Genomic DNA, 22,491 nt, shown 5'->3' with positions numbered 1-22,491 from the left:
CGTATTCCTAGTATCACTGGGGCATTCCTAGTGTCACTAATGCATTTCTAGACAAACTGACGCGTTCCTAGTACCACAAATGCATTCCTAGAGCTCTTAATGCAATTCAAGTTTTACTGACGCATTCTTGCTACTTCTAGTACATTCCTAGTAGTACCCCTGATTCATTACTAGCATCACTGACTCCTTCCTAGTAACTCTGGTGTATTCCTAGTATTTCTAGTACAAATGTTACGTGAGTGGTTCTACATAAGCAACCACAGCCCACCCTTCCCCCCTCACCCCACCTCCCCCACCTCCCCCCCTCACCCCACCTCCCCCCTCACCCCACCCTCCCCAAGCACTGTGTCCTTGACTGTGTGAAGATAGACCTAAAATTTTAGGGACAGGTCTGCGCACACTGAAATGGTACTACACTTCATCTCTAATGGCATAATAGATTTCATATCAATACCGTATCCACTTTTTCCCACTGAGTAGCTAAGTTAATTCCTCTAGAACCAAACACACACTATGCTTGAATACCTCTCACGCAGATGTGAATGACAAAGTGTTCGGCCAGGCATGTTGTCTCACTATTCACGCAGTTATGAATGTTACCTTCTCTCTGTGGAACTAAGCAAACAATTTATTGGAAATACTTTGTAACATTTAATGCCATACTATCCTGACCAATGGGCTCTGTTATATACACCCTCTGTGACCTGTATTCTGTAATCCTTTTGCGCTACCGTTCATAGGATGAGTATGGGGAATACAATAAACTAGCCGCTGTATGTGGCAAAATTCAAATATAATTCCCCCCATACTTCCCCAGGACCCTTCCCACAGCACCACCCACCTTTCCTAACTCCCTCACTTTCACCTCTCTTCCCTGTCTCTTAAACCCCCCCCCCCCCCGATATCTCCTTCTTTAACTCCCCATTCCCCCCCTCTTCTCCTCTCCACCTGTAGGGAGCAGGGGGGTGAGGCAGTGGAGGTTGGCCGGTATGAGTATTAAAAGATCAGAACCGAGGCGTGGTGGACCATAAGCGTCTCAGTCGTCATCCAGCACACACCTTCCTTCTTCTGGTGAGCGTGTAAGTACTGCACTACGGTACCTCCATCGCATCATGAATGGATAGTAATGCTGTTATCAACACGCCGCGCAGTGATAATTTTTTTTTTTTGCACTCCCCCTCTACATCCTGTGCAAGGTGAAGCGCAGATGCGCCTACAGCGCCCAACTGGGAAGCATGCTAAGTTCATGCTTGCCTTTATGTCTGAAGGGTCATAGATTTTTGTCAGCAAGTTATTGGAAGCTCCAACAACTTTCCCTGAATACGAATTCGCAACTTTTCGATTTACAACAGGTACCTACTTTACTGCTAGGTGAACAGGGACCAAGGGAGGCTAGGAAGTGTGTCCGAACAACTTGCCGCCGGCCCGGGAATCGAACCCGTGACATCTCGCTTGCGAGGCAAGAGCGGTACAGCTCTACCACCGGCGCCCCGCGAGGTGAGAATGATATATAAAGTCTGGGTAGTATTAAAAACTCTCTCTTAGGATCAAATTGGAGACCATTGGTGTTATTGTGTGTTGAAGTTGTACAGTAAACGCCAGAGAGGGTTAAAGAGAAAGAAATTTTAAAGAGTTTCTGTCGATGTATTCCTTGTGATAGTGGTGGTGGTGTGATGACAGTTTTGGTGATGGTAGTGGTGGTTATAGTATCGGTGAGCATGCTTACCTTACAAGTGAATGAACCCAGGTTTAATACCCAGGCAGGTTGTAACCATGGCCAAGTTTCTTTACTCCATTTGCCTCTGTCTACCCAGCAGTAATTGGGGACCTGGATGTTAATCGATTTGAGGATCGTGTTCCGGGGCAATGGTTAGCCAGTGCAGTTGGCGAGTTGTCTGGTCTTCATGGTTTATTCTTTAACACTGTGTCATGCAACTCTTTAACTTTGGGTGTTGTGTTGGCGACAGCTTCTACACCATAAATTAAGGCCTAGGTGGCCGTATAGGGCTGACCATCCTCGAACACAAGGGCAGCCATTATAGCGGTGATGGTGATAGTGGTAATGTGATGGTGGTGATGGTAAGTGATGATGGTAATAGTGGTAGGTGGTAATGGTGGTAGGTGATGATGGTGGTGGTAAGTGATGATGGTAATAGTGGTAGGTGGTGATGGTGGTAGGTGGTGATGGTAGTGGTAGGTGATGATGGTAATAGTGGTAGGTGGTAGTGGTAAAACAGTTGTCGTGAGCGGCCTAGACTCTACCACACAACACTGTCACAAGTGCGGTCAAATAAGTTTGTTTTTAAGAAGTAAAGTAATGTCCTGTATTAAATCGTTTCAGTATTTTCATTTATCTGTTTGGAATTAACTCATTATTCACCAAGTTTTGTCCGTCTTTCTGTCAGAGTTTGAAATTGGTATACTCACCCTATTAAAAAAAATCTCAAAGGAAATTAATATAAAAATAGAAAGTCTTAAAAAAAATCAATATTCATATGCTGAGTAAATACTAAACGTCTTTGGCAGCATTGTAACAGTGAGTCAAGTAACCTATGATATGAGTACAGTATACTATATATCGTCATTATACCCATCGATCTCATTCATCAACGCCACATAATGTCACCCCATTCCATAATTCATCTTCAGTGTGTTGTGTCAAGTGATTCATGTTGTTCGTATAGGGAGAGATGATAGGTGTCATATCATGGTGTCTTGTGGTCAGGCAGATATAAGATGGTGTATATTGATGTTTGTGTTTTGTTATACTGCCATACTGAACCTCGATAGCTGTAACTGTTCATTTCACAGGATACATAAATATACCCTTGTGTGTGTGTGTATATATCCTCGTAGAATCGACAATGGTGAGGACGATGGAAGGCGTGGTGGTGGTGCTGGCAGGACTGGTGGCATTAGTCACTGCTCACAAGTTTGAGATGGGCACCTGTAAGCCAAAGCCTGGAGTAGAGAACTTTGATCCACAACAAGTAAGCTTCCAATTTTTTTTTTAAAGGTATTTTGTTATTGTTCATTTGTTATACTTCCCTCACCTGAGAAGAACATTATATTTTCCCATTATGCCTGACTTAAAATATAACCTGTAACTTAATAGGAAATCAGCCAACAATGACATAAATCTATTAAAGAGACGAGAGAAGTATAGGAATGTCTAGTGGATGAAGTCTTGAAGTGTGAAGGACAATACCATCAATGTTACTGAGAATCATGGCAAAAGTTTGAAGAATCGAGAGTATCAGTATCTGTCTCTAACTCTGTCTCTAACTCTGTCTCTAACTCTCTCTCTAACTCTCTCTCTAACTCTTTCTCTAACCCAACCTAACCCTCCCTGCACGTCAACCATTACAGTTCAGTGGCACGTGGTATGTGATCGAGACCTTCATGTCAACTAGTTCGTGCATCACCGACACTTACACTCAGACTGGGGAAGGGTTCCAAGTGAAGCGTACCAAGGAGTTATACCCCGGCAGGATTTTCAGCATCGACCACATCTTCACCGTCACCGGAGACATTAGGTTCAAGGATCCTAATGGTGACTTATCTGCCATGACGCTGGAATGGCCGTGGAGTGAGTATCTGAAGAGGGAGATGGGGGGGGGGGGGGGGTTTGGAAGGGAGGGGGTAGAGAGACAAAGAAGAGTAAGAAGGTTTAATAGGAAGGGGAAATGGTAGGGGGAAGGGGTGATGGAATACGTCAAATAGGAGGGTTAAGAGGGTAGAGTGAGGCTATGATGGGTAGAGTGAGGCTATGATGAGTAGAGTGAGGCTATGATGAGTAGAGTGAGGCTATGATGAGTAGAGTGAAGCTATGATGAGTAGAGTGAGACAATTTTCACTACAAAAGGGCTGTTTATTATAATAGGGCTGATCAAATTAAGTGTTCTGATGTACCTAAACTAAACTAAACTAGAGATCATTTACTTAGACAGTAGACGAGTCGATAATATTTCCAGGCAATATCACAACTTGTCATTGGACCTTGTACTAGGGTCATGACTGTCACCCCTCATCCACTCTCTCTCTCTCCTTACTCATATGCTTCATGTTTCAGGTATGAGAAACCATGATGTCACCGTATTGGACACCGATTACTCGCAGTACGCCATTGTGTATGATTGTCAGTCAATGTTTATAGTACGTCGTGTCTCGTACAGCATTATCGGTCGCGAGAGAACCTTGGACAACTCGACCATTGAGAGTGTGAGTTTATTAATCTCTTTTGTGTGTGTGTGTGTGTGTGTGATCTTGACCTCTTTTTTGTGTGTGTGATCTTGACCTTTGATGGATAACACCCAACTTTCCTGGGAGTCGTCACAGGAGAGTAATCTGAAAGCTTAAAGTAATATCTCGGTGTAAATGGCAGTGTGAGCATTAACGAAACAGACAGATAAACTAATAACAAATTTAACAAAAAAAATATGACAGATGTATTATAGATGATTACTGTTCTTCTTGATGAATGCTTTTGGCTTGAGCCTCGCAAGGGGTACTCTTTACTTTAGTCTGTATCAGTGGTGAAAATATAGGATATGTTCTGATAACCCATGAGGCATTGGATGTTAAAACTAAATTATGTGAACTAAAAGCTCTTCATTGCTTCCCTTCTCTATACTGACTCTGTGTCTTACAGGCGAAGAGTAAGCTGGTGGAGTTGGGTGTCAAATTAAACAACTTGTCGACGGTCAATCATGAAAACTGCAACAAGGAAGGCGAGGCCGACTTTGACCTCAACTTTGATGAAGTGATCAACACATTCAGTGGTGGTAGTGATGGGGAGGCGGAGGAGGAGGTGGAGACTGTGGACGTTGGTGAGAATGAAGTGTAGCTTCAAGGACGTCAAGGCAGGAGTCTTACTGTGAGGGGGAGGAGGAGGTTCTGTGATCACCAGACAACTACTAACACCACCACCACTGGCATCATCCTCCATCACCACATGAGACAGTGTAAGAGTATGTTGTTGTGGTGTGGGGGAGACACCGGGGATGCACACCATCTACGTATTGTATTATTATGACAAAAGAAGATTACAGTTGAGGTGGGGTTTGCTTTGGGTTGTTTTATGAGCATTAGACTGATAAAATAATAAAGGTTTAAAGAAAAAAATAATTTTTATTTCGTTATTATACTCGCCACCCTGTGACGGCCAGGGCTGATACTGGCTATATGTTTAAACGCTAGTAAATCCTTTACTTTAATGTAAACAGATTAATTTTTCTCCAGACGTATATTTCATTGTTTGTTTATATATGCAGGCAAGTCACGTGTTCGACTAGTAGGCAGTTAATGTGACGGGTTGGTCGTTTAACCCCATCACGAATGGGACGCCACTTTTAAAATTTTATTTGGCTAACGCCAGACGATTTTATTCAACAGAGAGAAACCGTCGTACACAAGGAGTATGTTACGGGATTTTTTCGTGGTCTTAAATCTTTGAGTGTCTCAGTTACCTTAACACTACTTCACCAAGGAGATTATATGATGTATCACCACCCTAGAATTTCACTCCACTTACTGGCTTTCAATGTGTTATATACCTAATAAATGATGATTTAATGACTTCCATTAAATTCCAACATCCATCTAAGTTATTGGTTGTACTTTGTCATAGCCAATCAGTCATTACCTTTAGTAATTAGTAAGATAGGGATTAGAGATACAGGCAGATAATTGCACTTAGATTTATTTGGCAAGGTTCCTTACACTGCTTTACAATTTGCATGGATATACGAGTCACTCACATTGACGCCACAATATAAGTAATGTTGTAAAGAGGGATTTTGTCAACCTGGGGACCGCAAATTTAATTAAACTTCTCTGGGTTGACATCAGGAGGCCGGCTTGGATTGCTCCTGTAGCAAACAAGTTTTCACAAGTGATGCACACTCACAGTTTTGTGTCACTGACGGTTCTAACTTCAGCTCTGCTATAAAAGTTCAGACGATGTCGCGGCAGGAGAACTCTGCAAGCAACCCGTTCCCTGAAGACTGGGGAGCAGGAGGCCTTAACTAACGCATGGTCGGGACCTACTAACTTAAATGTGATGTCCCCACCCCCCCCTACGGGATGCAAAACAATGAAACAATGGGTCACTGTCCCATCAGGCCCCTTTATCTTGGTTCCATACCTTGCTAATGGAATTTTGATAATGCAGTCACCTCGCCTGTGGTCTTATCTTCCCGAAACAAATATTCAGGTCGGGTTGTATGAGGCCTTAGCCTCACAATCCATGACAGGGTTAAACTGTAAGTAATGTTTGGTGAGAGTCACTTTCCGGGCGTGGCTGAGATGTCGAGACAGAATCAAATTTATGGAAGGGAGGGAGGGAGGAGGGGTCACATGTATTACTGAGGCTGGTGATTGAAGGTACGGTGAAGGTAAATTTTTGTACGATGTTCTGTACGACAAACTGTTACATGATGTCGCTGAAAGAAACTGAAGTCTGCCAGTATGTTCAGTGACTATTATTTGAGTCCTCTTGTGGTGTTCACTTAAGCCCTCGTGGTGATTACAACGTTCAGAGGTTTCGGATAGTTTAAAAACAAAGTGCTAGGATCCTTCTGTAGGTCTAGTGGCTCTCCTTCAGGTTCAGAGAAGGTGAAGTTCTGCAGCAGCGCCGACAGGAAGAAGTAAAGTTGCATGCGAGCCAGAGACTCTCCTGGGCAAACACGTCGACCTGTACGAATGAAATGACGCTTTAGATAACATTTATCACCTGGAAAGAAACTAAACGTCAGCTTTATTACGTAAAAATTATTTTATCACACTTTTTATAACACTAAAGACTTGAGAAACATAGTCTTTAAATTTTAAATATCAACAAGTGATTAAAAAGTTATCGTCTCGGATTTTAGGTCACAGCCGTTGTCTTATAAGTCATGTCTCCATAACATTGTAACGTTTTCCTCTTACCAATAGAGAAGGGAAGATAATTCTCCTTCCTTAGGCTCAGTTTTCCCTCACTGTCGAGGAAATGCTCCGGGTAGAACTCTTCAGGCTTCTCCCAGTAGGTTGGATCTTTGTGGCACATCTCTTGGTTAGGGATGATCATGGTGCCCTGAACACCAGATACAACATGGCTATTACTTTCTCTACTTTATGGACAATATAAAATATACAACACTGAAAGATTCTTGTATGATGCATGAGAGTTGTGTCTTATCTGTTGAAGGTTGATCAAGGTCCTCTGAAGGGAAGAATGAAAATGGATACAAGTTTTTCCTTTTTGTAGAACACCTGAAGGACTTTATCAGTGAACATCAAGAGGGGACTTGTAGGTGCTGTGTATATGGTGCAACTCTAAACGGAGGATCACTGTACCTCACCTCACAACGACCCAGGAGGAGTTTACCCAAACCTCATCAATCGACCAATCATGTGTAATATCAGTTAATCATTGGTAACTGTTGGCGTCCTTAGTAACTAACTTAATTAGCTGTTAAGTGATTCCCTTTAAACTCGGCAACAAGTCACCTTTCATGGATTGCGGCTAATTGTTGATAATGGCAGAGACAGGAGTTCAGCTAATAAGATATTTAACTTTAATGGATGTAACCCTGTGATGCATATTGACTTTCACTGGTGAAACCTCTTTGAAACACTATTAGGCTGGTTACTGACCCAACTGACCACAGCCATTATCAGCTGATGTACATTTGGTATGGTGAAGCTGTAAGAGGATGTACCTTTGGTATGGTGAAGCCAGCAAGTTGGGTGTCGGTCCTTGCCGAGTGTGTAAATCCCAGAGGGGCCAAAGACACGAACCTGTTGACCTCGTGTATGACGGCCTCCAGGTACGGCAGTCTTGAGTGTGAGGATGACACCAGTAATAGTAATATTCTTTGGGTGATAAACAATTTATAAAAATTATCCTGAAGACAGAGGAAGAATCACTAGGGGCCATCAACAACTTCTCGACATAATATAAAGTTACCTGGACTTTTTTTGTAACATTAAGTAACTAATTTATAAAACTACAATAAACTTAACTTGGCCGGTTTAAAATAGTAAGTCAGGGAATAATAACAATATATTTACTTGGGTTTATCTTGGAGGGTGGGGAGGGTTCCTCTGGCCACCACGTCGTCAATCTCGCGCTGCACTCTGGCCTGGACGTCTGGGTACTTGGCCAAGATCATCAGAGCCCACATCAGCGTATGGTTAGTCGTCTCGCTCCCAGCTGTGAACAAATCTGCCACGTGGACCCACAGGTCTAATTCTGTGGGAGTAGACGGAGTATAAGTGATTGTTATGTGGGAATACACTAAATACAGGAGTTGTTGTAGGGACCCTGCCAGTCTAGTGGAGTTTCTCATGCAACTTTGATCATGTCTGTCGTCACCTTTATAAGTGTCTGAAGCAGTACACTTTTATGTAAACTTGGTTGTCTCACCACCAGAAGCCTTCCTCAAACGTCACACTAACATGTTTAGACTTTGTGTGAAATTGTGTATCGCTAAGCATGACCACAAACATGGATGACAAGCCTGCCATGTGCTCATTTATGATCCAGTGTGGCTTAAGTACTTTAGAATAGGAACAGATGCATAGTGGCTGTTTTACTGGGTCATCCTGTTAGTTACAGCTAGACTTCACTTCCTTGGCTGAGGTGAATCGAGGTATGCTGTGCCATTCCTGTAATGATTGATTGTCAGACCAAAGCTTACAGCCCAGAATTACATAACATATACTTGTAACAGCAAGTGCAGTACAGACCTCGTGGTACCCTAACACCACAGGTTGACACACCGCAGGTCAAGACCTGACCCCGGCCTAAGTACTTGCGTAAGCCTACGATATAACCGTGTTAAGGAAACCACACCTGGCCAAGACTCACCCGGGCGGTAATAATTACAAAGCACTATTGTCCTGCGACATGACCTCACCTGCACACTACTATCCGGATCTAACCAGTTTAGTGTTAATTGGTTAGAGGTCAAAAGCTGGCTGGGCCGACCCCATATAAAGGCCCTACAGTCCCGTCCACGATCATTCTGATTTTGATTCTCATTCTGATCCTAGTTGTCATTCGAACATTCTGAGGAGACGCTCATTACTCTGGAGATTCTCAGAGTCACGCTCGTCCTCTCCCCAGGTCGGGAGGGGGACTTCCCGACCAGAACCCAGCTAAGCAGAAGCCTCCCATAGGAGGCAGCCCAGCCAAGCACCCACTGGGCCTACGTCAGGGTACACGTGAGTCTTGTCAGAACTATCACTAGGGTGAATTACCTACTGTGGGAAGTGTATTCATTCATGTTGTATCCGAGAGTCAGTGTCGAGTAACGTTAGACCTAACGTGTTATACCCCGATATATTAGTGATATTGAAGTGTCCATGTCATTAAGTGAATTAAGAGGTGTTTAACAAGTTGTCCCTTTAAGAAGTACTATATGTGTATTGACATACGAGATAAGAAGATAAGTGTATTGACGCTGAGTAAATAACAGACGGCCACGCTACCAAGTTCCCTATCTTTACATTCCTACTCTCTAGCCTTACTTATATATGTAATCTTCTCATTGTGTTCTGTCTCATTATATTCCCATCAATCAGGACGGAAGAGACACTCACTCAGAGGGTTGATCTAACAACTCGGCGTCTCTCACTCCGAGGAGATTGTAGTAATGTAATACAATAATATGCGTAAAATAACTGAGTGATACCCCATGCAGCGTTACGTGACACCACAGGGCGTAGCGTCACACAGCGTCCTCCCACCCTGTGCCGCCCACAAAGAGGCGGCCTCAGTGTCTTAATTACTTGATTAGAATATTAAAATGTAATGTGCTTGCGAACCTCTCTCTCTCTCTCTCTCTCTCTCTCACCGCTCATAGTGGATTCTGGGTTGCTCTGCTGTGCCTCCATCTCCAACAGGTAAAAGTCAATGTAGTCCCTCGGCTTCTCGGGGTCCAGCGACGCTTGATGCTCCTTCACCACTCTCTGGAACAAAGAATGATAAGTTAAGTGTTCTGGAGCCAAGGATGATATAAGTGACGTTCATTTACGAAAATATAAACGGTGTTCCTCTACCTACAGTGGCGTTCATTTTCGGTAAAGACATATGCACCAACTCACCAACATGAACTCTTTGATCTTGGCGTACGATTCCAACATAGAGGTAACGCCGAGGTACTTGTTGACGAAAGGTGGGCAGATGGTAACCAGCCAAGGGCACATGTCGAATATCAGGGAGGGTCCTTGGCTTTTCTCGAGGACGTCGATGATCATATCTTGAAATTTTTGGGTTTTGGGGTCGTCTACATCGTAGCGTATGTCTGAAGGAGATATTATTACATTGTGTGTGAAGGTTATCGGCGTATATGGAGGGCGTAACACAGTATAAAAACAAAACAAAAAACATCACACACACAAAAACAAACATAATATTTCAATCCATAAAAGTTGCTATTTCTTATCTTGCTCATTTTTGTATTCTTAGTTCTACATACTCCATTAACCCCCCCCCTCCCCCTTTCTTAGGTCATCAATATATATATATATATATATATATATATATATATATATATATATATATATATATATATATATATATATATATATATATATATATATATATATATATATATATCTGTCCATTCTACTAATTAAAAAACACAGGATGAACTAAGCTTAATTTATTCCCCAGGTGAAACTTCAAACATAGGTGACCTGAGTGACTGTGGACAACACCCACCTGCAGTGAGTTTCCAGATAATATTCAGTACAGCAACGTTGAGTGACTTGGGTATAGGCTGAGGTTGTCCCGTGTGTTTCTTGAAGTCATCCACCAGACACATCGCCTCGTAGTGCATCGCTTCCATTAGGCTTGACTTGCCCATTCCTAGATCCTTCAGTTGACGTAATGCAAATCGGCGACTATTGAGCCAGTGGACTCCATTACTATTACTGATGCCTGTAGGTGTGGTGGCGCGCGGTGGAAAGTTAACGAGTTATTGAGGAAAGATTTTTTTGACGTCTGAAAGAAACTTAATCTAACTTGACTAAACTTAATTTAAATCTAACCTAAATTGAATTTACCTGACTTTAATCTGACCTAACTGGAACATGCCTCGCTTAAGTATTTAGGTTGGTGAAAGAAATCAATAAAGGAGATATAGATAAAGTTCTTATAATATACGAGCAGGATAGGACTTGTAGCAACGGTTATAAGTTGGATAAGTTTAGGTTTAGGAGGGAGATAGGAAGGAACTGGTTCACAACTAGTTCATGGATGATCGAGTGGTAGTAACTCTCGACAGGAGCTGCCATGCACAGGCCAACCGGCCTATTGCAGACTCCTTATTTTCTTATGTTCTCATGTTCTTAAATCTAACCTAACTTAACCTAACCTAATTTACATTTAACCAAACTTGATTTAACCAAATTTAACCTACCCTAATCTAATCTTAGCTAAATTAAGATAACGATAATTTAACTTAACCCAACATAATCTAACCTAAGATAACTTAACAATATAACTTAACCTAACCCAAACCTAATGCTACCTAACCTAAGATAACAAACGATTTAACTCGTAACTTAACCTAACCTAAGATAACAATAATAACATAACCTTACCAGCTTTCACAAAATCGCTGAAAGAGTCAAGTGTGAAGGAATCAGGACGTTCTTGTAGGTCGGGGTTATTGAAAGCTGTTTTGATGAGTTGAAAGTTGTTGACGAAGACCATAGTACGGCTACCCATCCTCCACCTGTCCAGACCATGTTACACCACGGTATGAATGTTACTGTGTACACCAAGGGATGAATGTTACTGTGTACACTAAGGGATGAATGTTACTGTGTACACCAAGGGATGAATGTTACTGTGTACACCAAGGGATGAATGTTACTGTTTACACCAAGGTATGAATGTTACTGTGTACACCAAAGGATGAATGTTACTGTTTACACTAAGGGATGAATGTTACTGTTTACACCAAGGGATGAATGTTACTTTGTACACCAAGGGATGAATGTTACTGTGTACACCAAGGGATGAATGTTACTGTGTACACCATGGGATGAATGTTACTTTGTACACCAAGGGATGAATGTTACTGTGTACACCAAGGGATGAATGTTACTGTGTACACCAAGGGATGAATGTTACTGTGTACACCAAGGGATGAATGTTACTGTGTACACCAAGGGATGAATGTTACTGTGTACACCAAGGGATGAATGTTACTGTGTACACCAAGGTATGAATGTTACTGTGTACACCAAGGTATGAATGTTACTGTGTACACCAAGGGATGAATGTTACTATGTACACCAAGGGATGAATGTTACTGTGTACAGCTAAAGTATAAGTGTTGTCATACTTTGCTTTGGTGACTTACGTGAAAATGTCGCCATACTTGTGTCTCAGCGTCTTGACGTGCTCATCCATGGTCACTCCTACCGGCATCAAGGCACCCAGCACAGGCCAGCCCCACTCACCTGGGGACACCACAGCTATTACCTGGGGACATCTACCCAGCACAGACCAGCCCCACTTCCAGTTATCAAGAGGCGGGTAGTGCAGTACGCCCCACCCTCGGGAACTAATCTTCAATATATTGTTGCTGAAACCCAACATGAGCCTCGGACGGACAGATATGACGTTGACAACCTGGCTCGAAATGGACTAAAGAATTTGAAGAAATCTTTGAGGAAAACAACAGGGAATGTGGGTAGTCTCTAGAGAACCAGACATTACCGGAAGAATATGAAAATTATAGACTCGTAGTGGACGATATATACTGTAGTAAGTTAAGATGACCATGTGGGAGAAAAGAGAAAAAGGAGTTTACCAGCCTGTATAGTGGCAGGGGAGATAGTGTGGCATTGTGTTTATACAATAAATCACTACTGCACTGACTTTACGAGTGTGAATGAAGGAGTTGCCAACACACTACAGACAACTGCTCCCGACATGATATCACAATAGTAATGGGAGATTGTTTGGCTGGGCGTTACCACAAGCCTCCTACTGTCACCTTACATACCTGGAGGGAGTCCTTTAGGCCTCCTGTTGGCTAAGGTGAAGAGCAGCACCAGCAGCAGCACCCCCAGCGCCGCCTCCGCCAACATCCTTCTCTCTTGCCTACGAGCAGCTCTGTATAATAACTCAATGCTCAACCAGTTTAATATTCTCAGATTTCTAAGAATATTACTGGACTCCTCTGTTGGTTGTAGGGAAATATTTGTGATAATATTTCAAGCACACCTAAAGTTATACCGCTTGTTAAAGATGTTATCGCTTCTCTAAATATAATCGTCTAACCAAAGTAACACACGGACGACCCCTGATGCTCAACTGTTTATAGTTCGCCAGGGAGACTCCGTCTTGGCCTCGCCTTGAGCCACGGGACACTCGAATATGTTGCCTAACAAGGATTTTCAGCGTGAGAATATTTATGTGCGTATGTAAGCAGTTTAGTCTTGTTTAGTCTGTAACCAGTATAGCAACCAGGCTATTATACACGATGGATAAATATGTTTTCATTATGGATTTTACATTGACCCGCAGGGTCAAAGATGTTTTCAGAGTAAGCATGTAGTAAGCATTTACTTAGCCTGCTCAAACGCAGCTGTTTTAGTCACGTACACGGTCTGGATACCTTTTATATGACGATATCACCTTTCAAGCTCATTACTTATTCAATTAATGAGTCTTACTTGATAACTAGGTACATTATCACTAGTAGACTTTTAAGTATTTGATGTAAATTATTAGTCAGACTAGTTAGATATTTGCAACGTCAATTAAGGATGATTCACGGCTCTAACGAGATCATTTCCAGACAGCTATTTCAGTAACGCTGCTGACACTGATTCAGGTGTTCATGCCAAGGAATTGACTCATACCGACTCTCCCCGCTGGTAGAAGCTTGAACCCATGCATCATCCTTCGTGACGTACACACATATGTACATATAACGACTTGTATCCGTCCACCCACCTCAGAGAAGTGAACTAAGATAGATGGTTTTTGTGAACAATATCTGGTAATTCCCTAAACAAGTGTGAGTCTTCAGAAGAAGTTACAGGGAAGTTACACGTATGACGTTTTTGTTTACAAAGTATGTTGATTACTACTTCATTTCTGTTTACATGTTCCATACGGTGTTCAGCGGACGCCTTAATATAAATAGATAATCGGTGTTATTTTAGGCAGCTGGCTGAAGTAACCAACTGTATAGGTTATAGAACGTTTTATTGCCCGTGTGTGTGTCTTGGTGGCTGTCATTTTTAGCTCACGTGATTCCCTCAGTTACATGATATTAAATATTGTGTTGTACTATCTGCCCATGGTAAAGCCAAGGTGTTATAAAGGAGGTTTTATAAAGGTACACATAATGATATAATGGTGGACGTATATAAAGGAGTGTGTTGCAAAGACGTACAGACAGACAGGAAATAATCTGACCCCCACTGACTACTACTGTACCCCATCATGATGACTCGACGCTGTGGATGTATTATGGTGACGCATAACACAGAATGACATGACTATTAGGCAGCTTGAGTATCATGACCTAACCTAACCTAACCCAACCCCCCCCCCCACAAAAAAAAACCCTGGGTAGCATTAGGATGTTCATTCATCAGTTGGGAATGCTGTACAGATGCCGTAGCTACTTCACTCCTGAGCAGTTGCTTCACGTATATAAGGGATTCATTAGTCCTAACTTGAATACTGCTCTCATATCTGGGGTGGCTCTTCTTCTGTCCAACTGTTAGGTCGGGTGGAATCAAAGGCATTTCGTCTTATTAACTCTCCTCCTTTAATTGATAATTTCTCTTCCCTTTCTCTTCGCCGCAATGTTGCTTCATTCTCTCTCTTTTACAGGCACTTTAACGGGCAATGTTCAGTGGATTTGGCATCCTGTGTACCACTGGCAAGGCCGTGGGCTCGTAACACTCGTCTTGCCCGCGGTGCCCACCGTTTCTGTGTGGATGTCGGTTACAAGAACAGTGATTCCCAACCATTTTTGGCTGCGACCCTAAATTTCCTAAAATACGGTGTCGTGACCCTCAGGCATATAATATATTATATAGCTTGAATGTTAAGAAAAAATTTGTTTGACCTTATGATAAGTACTATATTTTTTTTAATTGTCTAAGGGCCCCTCGCGACCCTGCTGAGGACACCACGCGACCCTGATTTGGGTCGCGACCTGAGGTTGGGAACTGCTGCATAGAATAACCCTTTACAGTACATCTTTCTTTCCTCACACCGCCAAACTGTGGAATGCTCTGCCTTCTTATATGTTAACATGCTCATACAATGTCTCACTTCAAAAAGCTTGTTTTCCGGCATCTTCGTGGTGTAGATTAATATACTCCTTTACCCTTCTAATTTTTATTTTTACTTGTACTCATTATTTTCGCCCCTAGGCCCATTGTGGGTCGATGACGTGCCCAGGTGGGCTATTCTCCGTAAAAAAAAGTGAAATAAACTGAGGTATCGAATCTTCGCGTGACTCGGAATTTTACTACCTGTCGTGGTATTACAGAGGGGGATAAGCTTATTGGCTTATTGCTTGGTCTGATAAGTCATTGATAAGAAGGTGTTAGGTGTGTGTGTGTTCCTTTGTGTGATTTTATTGACCTGGAGGAACAATTAGTATAAACACACACACACACACACACACACACACACACTTCACTTATAAGCTCTCCAACGTAATTCAACGCGAAGAAAAGAAAAGTTAGCCATTAAATCTAAATTTTCTATGAAAGTGATAAAAGAAAACTATAATGTCTTTATGGTAGACATTTTTATTCTCATTGACGAAGCACATCAGCTGTGGAGAGGGGTCCGACTAATTACCCAAATGTACCCAAATGTAGCAGAAATGAAGTCAAATGATGGTCCTACAAGAATAAATCGGACTGCCAATCACTTCTCGACTGGTATTTGGTGTCACGAAGTCACAAAAAATTGGTAATCTTAATTTAATCTGAGTTAATAGATCGAGTGCATGTACCTAACCTAACCCAACTCAGATTTAATTAAGTTTACCAATTTTTTCTGACTTTATGACACCAAATAATAATCGAGAAGTGATTGGCAGTCCGATTTATTCATGTAGGACCATTATTTGACTTAATTGCGGCTACATTTGGGTACATTTGGGTAATTAGACGGACCGGTGGAAAAAAAGAATCAAAGATTATTTTGGTTGACTCCCTTACGTCTATAGTTGTTATTAAAATTATGTGAGTTTAGGCGTTTCTTGCTGGCTAATTATCTTACTTCGGTAATCCTAGAACAGATGCCTAACACCAGAACGCGTTGTTCGATTTTGTTAATTTTTCCAAAGACGTTCTTTGGGTGATTCTAAGTAATAAAAATTATACGACAATTTTCTCCAATTATTTATTCTTTTTTTTTTACTTTTTCTCTATCTACGATCATATATCACCTGTAGTGGGCAGGGTATGGAGGATGAGGGAAATCGCGGGGTAAAACACGGTTACAGACTTAATCATCATATGACACTAATATGATGTCTCCATACACTTTGCACGCTAACAATAAAAAATATGAAAAAATAAGTATTTACCGTAAATATTCCGTATAAAATCTGCCGTGCCTGCGCGTGTCGTCATCTATTCTTTGTTTCCACGCAACAACCGACCTGCTTGGTCAGAGAGTTCCCTGAAAAAAAAAAAAAAAATAAATGAAAGTCAAATTAAACCATGCCGCTACAAGAAAGTTGCATTCTTTGGTACCAGATATTAAAATAAGTTCTTTCTGTTTAATATTTCGGGGTGTCCGTTTTGAGAAGTCGGGTAAGGTTAGGTAGGTTTCTTCGGTTGGTTAAGTCAGGTTCTATTATGTTCTGTGCATTGTCGTATCTTTTTTATTTCATACTATCACTCAAAGAACATCTGTGGAAAAATTAATGAAATCGAACAACTTGGTCTAGTGTTAGGGCTCGTTTACACGATCAGTCTCTGAGCACTTTTTCGAAGCATAATGATAAATAATAATAATAATAATTAACGGTTTATTGAATTAACGGTTTATTGAAAAAGCTCTGCAGCCCGAAGGCTGAAAATATACATTGGACACAAATGACTTATTACATACATTGGTGGTTTAACTAAAGCCTTCATTAGAGAAAGGTAAAGGAACATACAGTGAACATACAGATTAATGTAGGTGTTGAACAGCAAACACGTAGTGTAGTAACTCCCTCCCAGATGGTGTTAGGAGGGACCTGACGTGGTGTAGTAATTCCCTCACAGATGGTGTTATGAGGGACCTGACGTGGTGTAGTAATTCCCTCAGATGGTGTTATGAGGGACCTCATGTGGTGTAGTAATTACCTCACAGATGGTGTTATGAGGGGCATCACGTGGTGTAGTAATTCCCTCACAGATGGTGTTATATGAGTGAGGTGTGATCCCAGGCCTTCCTATCGTAGACGGATTAACACATCGCTGGTTGTTGTTGGGTCTCACGGGCCGTTATCACTGGGTACCTGGGACCTCACTGTGTGAAGGTTAACTTGGGTACGACTGTTACTGTTGAGTTGTTCTCACTGACTTAAGCACTGTTCACCTCTGTTTAACGCTGGTTCCATTCCTTTCCTAAATGAAATTGTAACTTCTGGCGAGAACTTGTTGATATTCCGGTGGGGAGGAGGGTTCAGGGGAGGGGGTTGGTATGGGCCAACATAACAGTTGACCTGGCTGCTCCGGGAGGAGCGCCAGGTACGGTGGTCAAGCATGGTAACGAAGCCGTGCTCGGGCAGTGATCGTGTAGACAGCCACACTGAACCACCAATCCTTTCCGGGCAGTTACGTGTGGGAGCCTAATAGTTGCGTGGCCACCTACGTGGGTCTCTGCCACACCACACAGACGCACAAGTTAAAATCAACGATGGACGCTGTGCCGTCGCCTACACCTCCCACCAGTGACCCTCAGGAGTCAGGGCCACCATTTGAGTGGATAAAGACGTTAACGTTACAACTTATTGAACTGTATAGGGACCGGCCATGTCTATGGCAGGTCAGAAGTGATGGATACAGAAATAGAAACGAAAAATGTAAACCTTATGGGGAACTGTATAATTATGTGAAAAATGTAAATCCTATGTGCACACTTGATATTGTCAAGAAGAAAATAAACACATTACGCAGTCAGTACAGAAAGGAGCCGAAAATGATAGCCGCATCGAAGAAGTCTGGGGCTAGTGCAGACGACGGTGTGGCAGTTCCGTGTAAACAGACCGTCCACTAAACAGTGGTTAGTACCCTGCTCCGACCCCATGCTTCGCCACTGACCACCATACGTGTTAACTGATCGTGTAAACGAGCCCTTAGCCGTCTGCTCCTGGACTGCCTTTACTTCACCACTGGTCGGCTCTCAAGCTGGTCGGGATGTCGGTCATTTCTCTAGTACACAGCACTGGTGGTAAGTACTGGGGATGTACAGGCTCTAGTCTAGACTGTACCTGAACATGTACCAGTGTACTGATCTCATTAATACATATTGCTCATTAATATTATTGTACTTTCAAATTAACTTCAGTTTTCTTTCAATTTGTTTATAATTCCGTTGTGTGGCTGAGACTCTATACTTACTTATTATCATCTCCAACATTACTTCCTCAACTGGTAATCGCTGCCACCACCCAAACATGCCTCACACAACATAATGATAGCTTCATCAGTAAACCTCTTACTTCTAAGTATTTTATGATAATCAAATCATGTTGGAAGGAATGAATGGTGAGACACATGTTACAATTATTTATTAAAAGAAGTGTTGTTATCTTTGAACATCTTGAAACAGCAACTACAAAAATAAAGACTCTCAACTGGGGTTCAATCATTGCTTGTTAAACACTACTTGTAAAAGATAAAGACCATTTGGTGTACTTTATAGTTAGTAAAATAAGCATTTCAATTAACACTTACAATACTTTATAGTTAAAAATATCAGGTAAATGGTAACACTTCATTACGGCTACCTAGGAAGTGGCAATCCTTCAAGCACCTTTCAGTAATATTCATACCCAATACATGCAATCTTTGTACTCATTCAGCATCTGCATGGGCCATTAACACCCAACTCGAATTCTCGTACATTCAGAAACAATGCAAGAAAATCAACACACTCAGGCTCCTAGTTATAGACCAACTATGGCTCTTGGTGATGGAACAACACTTGTAAACAATATAGGTAATTGTGTTAAGGATATCAGTACATCATGGTACTATACCTGGTACTGAACAAAACTTATATCCCGTCAACAATAACACTTAGCCTCCCATAGTACAGGAGCTGAGATAAGCTGGGGAGGAGGGAAATGAACCTTCTGGTGATCACTTTTAGTTAATAATGAACGTTTGACATTGAGGGAAGGAACATAGAGCAGGTCATCAATGTAAAGTGACATTATATAACAGTAAGCACAGATGCTGTTTTTAATTAGCAATATTACAGTATACTCTTAGGCGACGTCTTTAATGAATTGTGGACGTTTAAATGGTTATTGGTAAAAATATTGAAAAAAATATAAAAGTGAAAGATATAGATGTAGTTTATAAATGATTTAACCCCTTGTGGTAAATAAAATCGCCTGGTGTTAACCCGTAGTGAAGGAGTTAGTGGATATAATGTCGTCTACTAAAACCACCTCTGCTCTCAACACACTCCTTAAATGTAAAAAGATGATGAATCTAAAGTGCGATATTGTTTTAATAACTGTATAAATTAGTGTGAGCTGCTTTAGGACCTGACCTACTAGACCGTAAGTGGAATACTTTTTGTGTGAGTGGACAGGTGAGGTGGTAGTGATACAGGTGGGCCTGGGGTCAACCCTCGCTGGTGGACGACTTGTGTGTGTTATAATTTGTTAACTATGACACTGAGACCTAATGAACGCTGCTAAATAGCCCTGGTACAGTAGCTGAAGTATATTAAACTAACGCCAAGTGAAAGATGCTTCATAACTCAACGTAAATTAAAAACAAACATATTTTACTTGTTGTCGATGTGAGAACGTATGATTCATATATATTTTTTTCCTATATTTGAAGAACGTATCTAAATATGAAGCTAAGTTAGCGGGCCAAAAATTGACGGAATTGGATTGGTTATCTGCCTTTGTGTGTGTGTAATGGTCGGCATGCTCGCCTCGGAAGAGAGTGGACCCGTGTTCGATCCCCGGGCAAGGTGAAACTATGGGCAAGTTTCTTTACGCCAATTGGCTGTCTACCCAGCTGTAATTGGGAACCTGGATGTTAATCGATTTGCGGATCGTATTCCGGGGTAATGGTTAGCCAGTGCAGTTGCCGAGCTGTCCGGTCTTCTCGGACTATTCCTTGACACTGGGTCATGCAGCTCGTTAACTTAGGGTGTGGTTATTGTGTTGGCGACAGCTTCTACACTTAAAACAAATTCACGTCTAGGTGGCCCTTGGGCCGGCCATCCTCGTTACACGAGGGGCAACCATTACCATTATGTGTAAAGATATTAACGCACAAACCATTCAGTATCTTCTCCCGGATTCCTTTAGACGTCGTACTTGTGTTGTTGCTCACTCCAGCCACCTGGATGTGTTCTCACATTCCCCATTAATTGAGATATTTAATGTAGGAACATTTGAGAATCCAAATTTATGTCGTAATTGAATTACGTCTGTTAGATGGGTTCTCACAGCCCAATTAGTTAAGATATATGATGTAGGAGCTTCTAAGACTCCATCCCTGCATGCCTGCCAGTGGAAAATATACAGTGTATTTAAGTGATGTTAGGGAGAACCAGCCATGACTGTTGCCTCGTTGAGATTGACACTTGTTTACAAACTACCATCACAGCTTTAATGCAAATCTCGAGACAAAATTCCTCTTGACAGACAAATGGAAGTGTAAGGAGAAGGACAGTGTTATACAACGTGTATTACAAACGCCTCTGGAAGTCTCGCGCCACTCTACTTCCCACTCGACCATCTGCGCCATGATCTGCCGCGGCATGACAGCGCTCCACCACCGAGACAATTAATGGGTTAGTCTCCAGGATTAAGCTCCCATCTTGGGCCTTAGTGACAGGACAAAGAAAGCTCTGAGTAATGGCTCCACTGCAAACCAAAGTGGAAATGCGGTGAGGCAAGTCATTTATCATTACAGGTGTGGGGAGCAGAGCGGCCCAGCCTCACGGTAGCCCGACACAGGGGCCAGACTCACCTGCACCTCTGACCAGGAATTTAGAATGCAGGCGAATGGGATCTGTTCAACTGGTTAAATAGAGGATGAATTAGCAACTCCTGGTGATTCTTATCATCTAATGCATTTGTTGCAGCGTACTCCAAAGGTGCCAGCTAGCGCATTTGTCCCTCTTTTGTGACTGTTCTTGAGGCTCTTATTATCATTTCTCTGTAATTTATACCGGGTACATCTTCTCTTCTTTAGTTATTTCCTTTCTTATTATTATACTTTTCCATTTTACTTTACTTGTGTCACTTTCTTCCCCGGGTCTTTGGTTTAATAGGGAGATATTATCTTAATAATTTGTGTTGTCCTTTATAATGATGAAGGCCGGCCGAGGGCTCTCTCACTCTCCCTCACCTCACTCAAGTGTGACCTCCACTGTGTCCTGCTCACACTCCACCCATGCCTCAAGTATTTACAGGGATTCAGTTTAAGAGTTTAAGAGTTCTTCGTCCATTAATGTGTCTGTGTCGACTCTTATCTCTCCCTTTATGTATGTATGTGCACCTTAAGCCCCCTTTATGTATGTATGTGCACCTTAACTCTCTCTTTATGTATGTATGTGCACCTTAACCCTCCCTTTATGTATGTATGTGCACCTTAACCCTCCCTTTATGTATGTATGTGCACCTTAACCCTCCCTTTATGTATGTATGTGCACCTTAACCCTCCCTTTATGTATGTATGTGCACCTTAACCCTCCCTTTATGTATGTATGTGCACCTTAACCCTCCTCACCTTTATGTATGTATGTGCACATCCCTTTATGTATGTATGTGCACCTTAACCCTCCCTTTATGTATGTATGTGCACCTTAACCCTCCTTTGTATGTATGTACCTTAACTCTCTCTTTATGTATGTATGTGCACCTTAATGCACCTTAACCCTCCTTTATGTATGTATGTGCACCTTAACCCTCCCCTTTATGTATGTATGTGCACCTTAACCCTCTCTTTATGTATATGTGCACCTTAACCCTCCCTTTATGTATGTATGTGCACCTTAACCCTCTCTTTATGTATGTATGTGCACCTTAACCCTCTCTTTATGTATGTATGTGCACCTTAACCCTCCCTTTATGTATGTATGTGCCTTAACCCTCCTTTATGTGCATGTGCACCCTCATGTATGTATGTGCACCTTAACCCTCCCTGTATGTATGTATGTGCACCTTAACCCTCCCTTTATGGATGTATGTGCACCTTAACCCTCTCTTTATGTATGTATGTGCACCTTAACCCTCCCTTTATGTA

The 22,491-nt window shown here is 42.0% G+C and overlaps 2 protein-coding genes across 2 annotated transcripts; one reads left to right on the top strand and one right to left on the bottom strand.

The window, feature by feature from the left end:
• Positions 1-974: 974 nt before the first annotated feature.
• LOC121868751 (apolipoprotein D-like) lies at positions 975-5,574 on the top strand. Its single transcript, XM_042369629.1, has 5 exons — positions 975-1,079; positions 2,857-2,990; positions 3,370-3,589; positions 4,073-4,221; positions 4,652-5,574. Exons 2-5 carry the CDS (start codon positions 2,865-2,867, stop codon positions 4,844-4,846), a joined length of 690 nt encoding a protein of 229 aa, XP_042225563.1. The 5' UTR covers positions 975-1,079; positions 2,857-2,864; the 3' UTR covers positions 4,847-5,574.
• Positions 5,575-5,685: 111 nt separating this feature from the next.
• Positions 5,686-13,341, bottom strand: LOC121868750 (cytochrome P450 2L1-like). Its single transcript, XM_042369628.1, has 10 exons — positions 13,011-13,341; positions 12,363-12,462; positions 11,596-11,729; positions 10,712-10,930; positions 10,093-10,292; positions 9,843-9,957; positions 8,056-8,236; positions 7,704-7,821; positions 6,931-7,075; positions 5,686-6,694 (listed from the first exon to the last, which is right to left on the bottom strand). The coding sequence occupies exons 1-10, from the start codon at positions 13,093-13,095 to the stop codon at positions 6,510-6,512; spliced, it is 1,482 nt and encodes a 493-aa protein (XP_042225562.1). The 5' UTR covers positions 13,096-13,341; the 3' UTR covers positions 5,686-6,509.
• Positions 13,342-22,491: the final 9,150 nt, after the last annotated feature.

The sequence above is a fragment of the Homarus americanus genome, unplaced genomic scaffold (genome assembly GCF_018991925.1).
Source record: "Homarus americanus isolate GMGI-L3 unplaced genomic scaffold, GMGI_Hamer_2.0 scaffold30535, whole genome shotgun sequence".
Classification (NCBI taxonomy): Eukaryota; Metazoa; Arthropoda; class Malacostraca; order Decapoda; family Nephropidae; genus Homarus; species Homarus americanus.
Note: the sequence above shows the minus strand (reverse complement) of the source record. Positions and strands in the feature narration are given on the sequence as shown.